At 47.9% G+C, this 11,742-nt stretch overlaps 1 protein-coding gene across 1 annotated transcript in view; it reads left to right on the top strand.

Annotated features, from left to right (window-relative positions):
- Positions 1-1,300: 1,300 nt before the first annotated feature.
- LOC149308657 (heparan-sulfate 6-O-sulfotransferase 2-like) overlaps positions 1,301-11,742 on the top strand; it is a 105,770-nt gene continuing 95,328 nt past the window's right edge. Inside the window, exon 1 of the mRNA XM_089537131.1 lies at positions 1,301-2,010. Coding sequence (XP_089393257.1) covers positions 1,301-2,010 — 710 coding nt within the window. The remainder of the gene's footprint in view (positions 2,011-11,742) is intronic.

The following is an 11,742-nucleotide window of genomic DNA, read 5'->3' as shown; positions in this document are numbered from 1 at the left end:
CAACGGTGCCTCTCTCTTCCTTCCTTTACTCCCCAAACTCCCCCCCCCTTGCTATAGTACTGAATGTGTGTGTGTGATCCTTTTTGTTGTGTGGCTTTAATAAATGTTCATTGTTTAATTGCACCTCATTGGTATCTGAGTCTCTATCTCTCGGGGGTGGACTAGGCCACCTCTGGTATACACAGAGGGACACGATCCCAAGCGTGCGTTGTTAGGACACACCTCTCACAATATTTGAGCTAATTAAATTCCCCTAATTGATCATTCCTAAAAGATAGATAGATAGATAGATGGCAGAGAGAGAAGGTAAGTGGATAGATAGATAGATAGATAGATAGATAGATGACACAGACACAGAAAGATGGATGACAGACAGACAAACAGAGATGGATGGACGGATGACAGACAGGGACCGTTTTTGGCCATGAAACCCACTGGGTGACCTTGAGAAAGTCACACTCTCTCAGCCCCAGAGGAAATAGGACTCATATGACTCTTGTGTGTGGCTGTGTCTTTGTGGTTTGACGGAGTTTGTCTGCCTTCCTCAGAGACAGCTTTGGGGGCAAAGAGGCTCCCCTCCCTCCCTCCCTCCCTCCCTGCAGCACTTGTGGAAGGGACAGTTTGGAGCATGCTCAGAAGAGACATTTCTAAGCAAGCAATGGGGATTGGTCCTCCCCCATCTGATGGCCAAATCCGAATCTCACCCTGAATCCTGTGCCTTTCAGCCCTTGTTGTGCTCTTGCCTGGGAGAAGCATTAGCAAAAGGGCTTGCTTTTCTGGAGTGACTGCGCTGGAACCTTTTTTGGGATGGCAGCCCAGAGGCCACTCTGGGATCAAGTCCTTTGAGAGCAGCCTCTGCCTGTTGGCTTCTTTTATGGATGAAGAAGCAGCGTGGAGAAAAGAGGGTTGACATCAATAGGAGTTTCCCTCCCTCCCTCCTTCTCTTTCTTTCTTTCTTTCTTTCTTCCCTCCCTCCCTTTCCTTCTTTCTTGTTTCCTTCCTTCCCTTCCCTCCCCTTCCTTGCTTCCTTCCTTCTCTTCCTTATCCCCCTCCCTTCTTCTCCTTCCTGTCTTTCTTCCTTCTCTCTTCTTCAGTTCCTTCCCCTTCTTCCTTTTCATCCCTCCCTTCTCCTTGGGAGGCGTGGCCTTCTCTCTGCCGGGGGGGGGAGGGAGGGAGGGAGGGGCTGAGGCCGGGCGTGCGTCCGTCTCTCTGGCTCTGGCTCTGGCTCTCTCTCCTCGGGTCTCCTGGCTGCTGCTGCTGCCGGGGCTCGCGATGCGGGCTGCTGGGGCCGGAGGGGGCCATGGATGCGGAGCCTGGGCCGGTGTCCGGGGAGCCTGTGCTGCGGGGCTGCCGGGGCCCTCGGGGGCTGGCGCTGGGGCTGGCGGCGGGGCTGCTCTTCGGGGCGCTGGCGCTGCAGTACCTGTGTCCGGAGGGCGGCCAGGGGCGCTGCTTGCTGCGGGACCTGGGGCCGGCCTCTCCCCCCGATCACCGCCCGGGGCCTGCTCCCGCCGCCTCCGCCGCTGCTGCTTCCCGGGGCTGGGCTGGGCCTGAGTCCGGGGACCCGTACCTGGCGGAGGACCTGGGTCCGGGCTCGGGCTTCGTGGCGCGGCGGCGCTTCCCGGCCTCGGCGCTGCTCCGTCGGCTGGACTTCCGCATCGCCTCCCAGGACCTGATCGTCTTCCTCCACATCCAGAAGACCGGCGGCACCACCTTCGGGAGGCACCTGGTCCGCAACATCCGCCTCCCGCAGCCCTGCCGCTGCCTGGCCGGCCAGAAGAAGTGCCTCTGCCTCCGCGGGGGACCCCCCTCGGGCCCAGGACAGCCGCCCCCCCAGGACACCTGGCTCTTCTCCCGCTTCTCCACCGGATGGAGCTGCGGCCTCCACGCCGACTGGACCGAGCTCAACAACTGCGTCCCGGGCCTCGTCGCCGCCGCCGCCGCCGCCGGACACAAGCAGCAGCAGCAGCAGCAGCCCCCAGGAGGAACAGCAGCAGCAGCAGGCAGCCCCAGGTCAGAGCCCCCTTCCGCCCCAGCCTCCCTCAGCCTCCCTTTCAGTCTAACTTTCTCTCCATCCCTCCTTACCACCATCATTGCCCACTCCTTCCTTCCTTCCTTCCTTCCTTCCTTCCTTCCTTCCTTCCCTTCTTCTCTCTCGTTCCTTTCTTCCTCAACTTCCCTCCCTCCTCCTCCTCCTCCTGCTTCCCATCCTCCTTCCTCCACCATCTCCCCCCCTCTCTCCTTCCTTTCCTTCCTCCTCTTTCCTTCCCTCCTTCCTTCCATACTTCTCCCCCTTCCTTCCTTTCCATCTTCCTCTCTTTTCCTTCTCTCTATCCTCCTTCTACCACTGTTCCTCTCTCTCCTCCTTATCTTTTCCTTCTTTCCTCCCTCCTGCCATCCTTCTTTCTCCCTTCTTCCTTCTTTTATTTCCCCTTTCCATTCTCCTTCCACCACCATTCTTCCCCTCTCCTTCCTTCCTTCCTTCCTTCCTTCTCTTTTTCTATTCCTTTCCCCCTCCTTCCTTCCTCTCTTTTCCTTTTTTCTTTCCTTCTTTCCTCTTCCATCATTCCCTCTCTTCCCTTTCTGTCTTCCTCTTCCCCTTCTTTCCATCCACCTTCCACTGCCATTTCCTCTCTCCTTCCTTACCTTCCCCTCTTCTTCTTCTTCTTTCACTCCTTCCTTCCTTCCTGTTTTCTTTCTTTCCTCAATCCAGCCATCCTTCCCTCTTCCCTTCCCTTCCTCTTTTCCTTCATCCCCTTTTTCATCTCATTTCTTTCTTTTCTCCCATCTTTCCATCTCTCTTTCTCTCCCTTTTCTTTCCCTTCTTTATGTCCTCCTTTTCTTCATTTCTTTTTCTTCCATCCTTCCCTTTCTCTTCCCTCCCTTCCCTTCCACCTTTCTCCCTCCTTCCCTGTACCTCTTTCCATCCTCCTTCCATCTTTCCCTCTCTCTTCCTTTCCTGTCCTCTCCTGTCCTTTTACCCCATCTTTCCTTTCTTTCCTCCCTCTGTCCTTCCCTCTCTCTTCTTATCCTTTCCCCCCTTCCCATCTTTTCTTTCTCCCTTCCCTTCCTCCTTTTCCTCCTTCCCTTCTTTCTTTGTTTCCTGCCTTCTCCTTTGTTCTTAACTTCCACACCTGAAACCTGTGCCTCCTTCCCTGGTAGACAACACTGTACACTTGTGAAGCAGCTGAAATCGCCTTTTGTTAGCTCCCCAGGTTAAAGTAAACCTATTGCCACAGTGGGGTTTACCTATGTGTTGCGCAGACGGACCATTCAACCCTTGGGCCTTGCTCTAGTTGGGACTCACTGAGCATCACCTGTTTAGGAGACAAAGCATCCCTCTACAGATTTAGGGGTCCCAATCCCCAAACACTGGCTTTTGGGGTCCCAGTCTCCAAACAGTCCTGAGTTTGGAGGAGACTTCCAGGGGAAGCTGACTGACTGGAAAGAAGCCCTTCTTCCCTGGTTCAGTGTGAGAAGAAACAGCCTTAAGGGTTAGGACCATTGGAAATGAACGGGGTTTATTAGGGCCAAGAAAATAGACACAGGTCCAGCCTCCTTCCTGGCTGCCTTAAACCCAGCCCTGCAAACCTGAAGGCTCTTTTCATGAAGGCTTTGCAGCAGGTTGTGAAAACATCTATGTCTTTCTTTGTCATGTGCAGCTTTCTTCTTCTTTAAGAAAGAAAATCCGTCAATACCAGAGAGCATCTCTAAACCCACAGAATGGGGGAGATTCCTCCTCTCCCTGCTGCTGTTTTTGCACTTCTCCAAACCATGATCAATCTTGTTTCCAAAGCATCTGTCCATTGCATGCATGCATGCATATATATATATATATATATGGGGCATTTAACACCCTTCTCTGCCTCCCCTCCATACCATCAAAAGCAAATTTTGTGGCACGACTCTCCGGTTTGTGCTGCAAATTTCTTTTTCACAAATCTGGATGAACCAAGGAGTCAAATGTATGCTCTGACATTTTTAAAAGACGCTTTTGCTCACTTTGTGTAGGTTTATTATGTTTTTCTTTATGTTTTTCTAAATGTAAACTTAGGTTTATAGCTCTTAAGCCATCAGGCTGAGCTAAAACATTCAAAAATGGTAACAACAAGCTCTGTGTGGGGAATTGGTAGCCAAAGACGGATTCCCTCCTCTCTCTTTGTCTCTGTTAAACCTAAACTCCTAGGGAATTCCTGGAATACTTTTCCAGACCAAACAACGTTGACCCCTTCTCCTTCCTGAGCTCCCGTTCCCCACCATGACCCCCAAAACTGCTCTTATTTAAGTCCTTTGCCAGTAATGCCCAGCAACCATCTGAAGTTGGAATTTTTGGATGTTTCCTTGTAAATCGGGAAGGTTAAAAGTATCCCAGGTTGAGTGGAAGAGGATCAACGGAGGTTCTTGTTTTAGGATGGAATGGGTCTTGCGATCACAATAGATGCTTCTCCTTTTCTGGCATGTCTTTTTGTTGATGCTGGCTCCAGTTGGGGCAGGTAGACTCTGCTGAGCCTTGGAGGCTCGTCCGTTGAAGCAGAAACCACTAGGATTTTGTTGGTGAGTCCCAGCTCCAAGATGCCCATGGATTCAGATGTCGAGTGGCTGGTCAACACATAGGTTGTTGGTTGATAGGTTAATACATGGACCCAGTGGCTTTAGTCCAGCCAGGACCAGCCCAAGGCCTCATTCCCACTTACAAATAAATCGGTTTGCTATCTGAATCGATTCGACAGCGGAGCATGGTTCCCACTACATTTGCTCCGTTCTCATTCTCTCCCTGTAAAACAACCCACTTTTGATTCACATTCACGCATGAATCGGTTCAAAATGGATCCAGCCAACCGAAGGGCAAATTTAAATTGATTCCGATCTGCATCTGGTTCACACTTGCACAGAATCGATTTATCTAAAAAGACGCAGAAAGCATCAGCGTCAAAAAGACGCGGGTTAAATGGGTCTGGCGTATGGGTCCCCCTCTGAATCGCTTCAGCAAATCGATTGAAGTGGGAAGCAGGGTCACTTGAACTGGTTCAAACCGATTTGCGATCCGGTTTAAAAGGTAGTGGGAATCAGGCCTAAGTGACCTGATGTATCTTTTCCTGCTCTGGTGCGGATGGCTTCCTCATGACCAGCGGAACTTACATATTTTGGCCCGGGATTGTTTATCTTTTTCCCTCCCTGAAAGATGCAATGTTCACTTCTTCCTTGATGGAGGAAGGGCGAGAGATGCGTCATTCCTCCTTTTCAGGGGATTTTTTCTCATTGAGCTTTGTCTTTCCTTGAGTCATCATCTCCTAATATTCTCCTTTTCCCTTGAAACCATCAGCTGGGAGAAGATGAGAGGTTTCCGCTCCTTAACCTGGCCCTTTCTTGTCACTGCAGATCACGGTTTGCCACGTGGATTTCTGCAGAAGTGGCATTGCTATTGCTTAGCATACAATAGAGTTGCTAAAGATGCCATTTCTGGGGCTTAGTGGCATAAACCCTCCCTGAGGTTTCCAAGAAGGGTCTCCCCCCAAATAATCTCATTTTCCTATCTGTCTGTCTGTTTGTTCTTCCTTTGGCAAGGTCCTTTGTGCTGGTGCCTGGGTAGGCTTTTGTTTTCCCAGGCTTAGTCACTGATCTGAAAGATCTTGCCTGTTGTTGGCTGGAAACCTCTTTTAGCTACAGGGAGATAATGCACCAGGAGATGTTTTCTTGTTGCTGCTGCTGCTGCCGTTCTTCCCTGGGTGTCTTCTTCTGAGCCTCTCTGATGTGCGAAATGCGTTGATATTGCAAGGGCAACGTGCGCAGATCAGCTGTGAGCCCTGCATCCCAAATGTTCAAAGGCTGGAGCAGAATGTGGATTGGAGCCAAATGGGGTTTTCTTTCCGTGTGGGAGGAGGAAAGGAGGACTGAAATTGAAACAAAGAACTGCGTGAAGCAGTTCATCTTCAGCAGGAGCCATCAAACAATAGCCTGCAGCGTGTCCTTATCTGCCCAGCCATTGCGGTGGTTGTGCTTGTTGCAAAAAGGTTGCACTTTAGTAAAGCCAAGAAGCGTTGTCTAGTTCTTAGGGAGGTGTGCATGGAGGTGGTTTTCCCATTCATTTTCGGCCCCAAGCAAACCGGAGTTGGCCCTTTCATGAATTTTGTTTCCCTTGTCAGCTTGGATAGAGAAAAGCCCAGCAAATTACTCTCCCCGTGACTTATTTCTAGTTGTTCCTTTGCAAATCTTTCTCTGCATCTTTTATGAAATCGGGTGTTGCAGGGCTGTCATGAAAATCCGCGAACCACACTTGTCAGCCATGCTTAATTGATAATGATGATGATGGTAATAATAATAATAATAGGTAATTTGCCACAGATGGGGGCCTGATGAGCATCAGGAGTTGGACCCTTGATGCTCAAGATAAAGATATGGCGGGATCTGATTTATATTTTTATTTTCTGGTAACTCTTTTTGCTATTTCATAGGAACAACTGGGCATGAATTTTGCAAAGGAAAATAAGCATCAGGAGTTCGACCGTTGATGCTCAGGATAAAATAGGAGAATTCTTTCCAGGGTGGGTGAGGAAAATGTGGGTTGCAGGGAAAATGAGGGCATTACCCCCCAATAAGACTATCAATGCAATTTTCTTGGAGTCCCCACATGTCTAGCATTGCAATGGTTTAACCCTTTAGTTGATCAGAGTTTAGGGACCCAGAGCCAAAGGGGCAGGCAGAGTAACCCAAGGAGTGCGGACGCAGCAAATACAAAAGTTTTAGGGTTGAAGGAGTATCAGCACATCACACTTTGTAATGCTAGAAAATGAGGGTCTGAAGGACAATTTCCATTGGAGTGGCAGAATTCTCCTCTGGAGAAGCAATGCCCTAATTTTGCTCTCCTCTGAAAGTTACACCCTCCTTAGTCTTTATTTCCATTCTGAACATTCCTTTCCGGCTGAATATTCCAGTTGCAAGAATTTACATTTGGAAAAGCTTGTATATCTGGGGGAGTCAGACATTTTGCACGTAGTTATAACAATGTAGATGTGTCTGGATATGGCATCAAGTGGACTGTCGACTTACAGAGACCCCCATGAATTTCGTAGGGTTTTCTTAGGCAGGTGGTTTTGCCAGTTTGTTGCTCTGAAATGCAGCCAACAGCAACTTGCTTTCGTTGTCAGTCACCCATCGAAGCACTAACCAGGTCTTACCTTGCTTAGCTTCCAAGATCAGATGGGAACTGGTGGTTTTATGGCATTTAGGCAAACAACATAGGCAGGAGTTGGTAAAAGAGTCTTGCAGGAAGAGTGTGTGTTTGTATGCGCCTTCACGTCGCCTGTCGACTTCTGGTGACCCCCATTAATTTTGTAGTTTTTTCTTAGGCAAGGAATGCTCAAGAGGTGGTTTTGTCTGTTACAGTGTAGGAGGAATCATGCTGGGCTATTGTGCGGCTGGCACATACATCAGCTGTCTTTCCTCCACTAAATATTTATTCTGCTCCATGCTCTTGCTTGGAACCATCGAGTCTTAAGTGCAGATTCATTTGGGACCAATGCCCCATGTTGCTTTGCAACATTCCCTTCTTTCCAAGATGAGCTCCAACCCTGTTGTGCGGCTCTTTTTCTTTGTCTTCTCTCCGCCTTTTCTTTGTATGTGTTTGGGGCAGATTCCCTCCCTCCCTTCTCTTCGCAGCCTTGCTTTCAGCTGCAAATCCTTTGAGAAAGGAGGTATGTGAACTCTGCTGATTCAAGCGCTCAATCCAGTTTCCTTATTCATTCAACCCCTTGGTAGGATTTAGAAGAAGGATGAGATACAAATGGAGCTCTGGTTGGTTGAAAACCGACAGAAAGAAAGCCAGCTCATTTGAGGTGCGATGCTGGAGAAAGGATGGCCAAAAAGGCAAAAAAATGGGTCCTTGGTCAGATCAAGCCTGAAATCACCCTGGAAGCCAAGATGATCAAACTGAGGTTGTCGTAGTTTGGCCACATCATGAGAAGGCATGAATCAATGGAAAAGATAATAATGATAGCAAAGGTAGAAGGTTGTAGAAAGAGAGGAGGACCACACATTGGATGGATAGACTGAGTCATTGAGGTCACAGGTATGGATTTGCAGAACCTGAGCAGAGCAATGGAGGACAGGGGGTCTTGGAGATATTTCATCCACAGGGTCACCATGAGCTATGGTCGACTTGAAGGCAGTTAACAACATCAACAAATTTTTAACTTGTTATATTGATACACTGTTTCCAATTCTGTTTTTAAAGTTGTACTGTTTTTACGTGTCTGTTGCAAGCCACAATTTGGGTCCAGTTGAGGAGAAAGGTGGCATATAAATAAAATCAATGAATAATACATAATAGCATGGGCTCTTCCACTATGCAAACACACACATATGCATTGGCCAGTGGGCTATGGAAAAGTCTGGGCCAATGCTTGATTTGGTTGATTTGGGACTAGGTCCAACTGTTGGACCTGGTCTAATGATTTTACGGTTCAAGAGTGTGGGCTTCCATTGAACATTAGAAGGAACTTTTAATAGTTCGGCGGGCCCTTGGTATCTGCTGGGGTTTGGTTCTAGGACCCTCTATGGATACCAAAATCAGTGGCTGCTCACGTCCCATGATATACAGTGGGTAGTACAATGGTGTCCCTTATATAAGATGTCAAAGTCAAGATTTGCTGTGGGGAATATATTTAATATTTTCAAGCTGTAGATGGTTGAATCTCTGGATAAGGAATCCGTGAATAGAGAGAGCCAACTATGGCAGGGGACCCATGATTTAGACCCTCTTTCTCTGGGCTGGATGGCTGAATCTGCTAGGGATGTTCTAGCTGGAGTTCCTGCATTAAGTGGAAAGCAGTTGGACTCAATGGGCTCTAGGGTCCCCTTCCAATTCTTTGATTCTATTATTTCTATAGTGGCTTGTGGCCCCTTACATAGGAGCCACCGATTGCCGTTATGTGCTATCATGCACAACTGTGGAAGCAGGTTTTAGTTACTGAGAAGGTGTATCTATTTGGAAAACCTGGCATTGTATTTTTTTTATTAAACAAGCTAGTGAATGCGCAGGCAGTTTGATAGCTCTGGCGACACTTTCCCTCCCCCCCGAAACCCTGTCTTCTTGATGAGCGATTATTGCGATGGCATCTTGTGTGCGCTAAAAAGGGAAACATGGGTGCGAACAAGCGTTCTTTCCCCCTCCTCCTTCCCACACTTGTTCTATGAACTGGGTTCATTTTCTTGGTGGTGTCAATGGAACGGCCACCATCTGGCCAGGGATTAGCCAAAGTCCTTTGCACTGAGCTCAGGCAGCAATGAGTGCAAATCTTTCTCTGGTGTATGTGCATGGATGGATGGATAGCTACAGGTCTGCTTTCTATTATAGGGGTGAGCAAACTATAGCTCACAGATATATCCCACTATGCAGGGCATTTCTACCATATTTTGATCCTCTGGATTCAACAGGGGGTCAAAATGAAATTTTTGATGCAAATAAACCAACTGTTTTTGCATCAAAATGCTCTCTAATGGCCCACAAAGTCCCCTCACCAATTCATCCCTTAGAAGGTTTTTGGGGATCCCTCAGCTGCAATTCTCCAAGGTTTTCTGGCAGGTTAATGTGCCTCTCCCAGTCTTTCAAGTTGCCCACTTCTGTTGTGTTGGGAATTCTACATACAGGTGGTACCATGCCACCTTAGACTCACCAGATCATGGGTGATTTGGGAAGTTAAAGTGGTTCAGGCCTGGTTAGTTGTTGCCAGGAGAGATTTTGTTGCATCAGTGCCAACATCTGATGAAATTCAGTTGAACAGAAGGAAGAGAATACTTATTTTTCAGAGTCCAGAACTCAAGGTGGCCAACAAAATTTAGAACAGATTGTTGTTGTGTACCTTCAAGTCATTTCTGACTCATGGTGATTCTAAGATAGTTGAGAGAAAGCCAGCATGGCATAGTGGTTTGAGTGGTTGGACTATGACACTGGAGACCAGGGTTCGATTCCCAGCTTGGCCAAGAAACCCACTGAGTGACATTGGGCAAGTCACATACTCTCAGCCTCAAGGGAAGGCAATGGCAAACCTTCTCTGAACAAATCTTGCCAAGAAAAACCCATGATAGAATCACCTTAGGGTTGCCATAAGTTGGAAATGACTTGAAGGCACACAACGTACATAAGATAGTTTAGGGGTTTCGAACAGAGAAAGCTTTACAATTCCTATCCTAGATTAATGCTTTAAATATATAATTAAACTGGCATTGGGATGTTGCTGGATGGTTTCATGTCACAGGAGGGAAAGTGGCAATCCGGGCGATGTGTGTGGATCATGCCAAAGACATACCAACTCCCAAAGCAAATACCACCATTTTTGCATCTATTCTTTCCAAAATAACACCTGGAAATGACATAGCATAACTTCCTATGGCTGTTAGATGAAAATAGTATTTTTTTTGGGAAACATTTGGGTGCTGGTCTTCCTTTTGGAGTGGGTGAAGTATACCCCTTGGGCCAAATGTGGCTTTTGAAAAATAACTTTTTAAAAAGGCTGCTCTCTCAACAGTTGACCAACCTTGCCCTGTTTAAATCCTGCCCCACAGTTGGTGATGATATAATACGCTGCAGTGAACTTTCGTGGAGTGAAGGATCCTCTTAGAATGGAAACAGAATTCCATTGGGAGTGGAAGGGAAGGTGCTTCCTTAAAACCTAGCTATAATTCCCAGAGGCTTGGCATGCTGTCTTTTATCAGGGAGAGCAAGAATAGACTTGCTTTGGAGCCTGCAGACTTGCACCACCGGAAACGTGGCCCAATGTGGAGCCAGGCAGGCTGGGGCGTGCCATTTGGGCTGCCATTTTGGACAACTGGAAGTGAGGTGCCTCATCACTCCTGGTAACCTCTTGGGGAGGTTTGGAGGGTGGTTTGTGCAATTGCATAGAATCATAGAATCAGAGAGTTGGAAGAGACACCAAGGGCCATATGGTCCAATCCTCTTCTGACAGACAGGAAAATACAATCAAACACTCCTGGCGATAGCCATCCAGCCTCTGTTTGAAAGCCTCCAAAGAAGGAGACTTCACCACTCTTCCACTGTCAAACAGCTCTTACTGTCAGGAAGTTCTTCCTAATCTGTATTCATCCAGAGGCTACAGTGCCTCCATTGCACAATTGTGGAGTGACTCATTCACCATGGGCCAATGGACAATGGCCAGCAGTGTGCATTGGGGTGCTCCCCACTGCACATCTTGACACTGTCTAAGAAGTTCTGGGGTACAACTGGAGTGCTAAAAACCAATCAGAAAAGCCCAATGTGCACCAGACATTCCTGATGTTCATCAGAGCACTCTTGCCCTGATACACATCCTTGCAATTCACTAACAGGATTTTGTTGTGCCTCTGCAACGCAGCTAAGGATTCATAAAGTTACACATCGAAGACCATTATGTAAAATCTCAGCCATTATTTTTGAGCACTTCAGAGCTGCTGAGACTGAAGAGAAGCTATTATATCGAGGGGTAAACAAACATGTTGACCATGCAGCAAAAATACAGCCAACGAGGCATACTGAGTATATGTTGGATTGAATAATAGAATTGAAAGGCACCCTGGAGGTCATGTAGTCCAACTCTCTGCCAGTGCAGGGACCCAGTGTGAAAGCATCCCTGAGAGGTGGCCATCTAACTTCTCCTGAAAACCCTCCAACAAAAGAGAAGTTACTGCTCAATGAGGCAATCCATTGGTTCCCAAACATTGGTCCTTCAGGTGTTTAGGGCTTCAAGGCCGAAA

This window comes from Sceloporus occidentalis, unplaced genomic scaffold (assembly GCF_023333645.1).
Source record: "Sceloporus occidentalis isolate IW3139 unplaced genomic scaffold, rSceOcc1.0.p SCAF_8, whole genome shotgun sequence".
Lineage (NCBI taxonomy): Eukaryota > Metazoa > Chordata > Lepidosauria > Squamata > Phrynosomatidae > Sceloporus > Sceloporus occidentalis.
The sequence above is the reverse complement of the archived record's forward strand: the minus strand, read 5'-3'. Positions and strand labels throughout refer to the sequence as shown.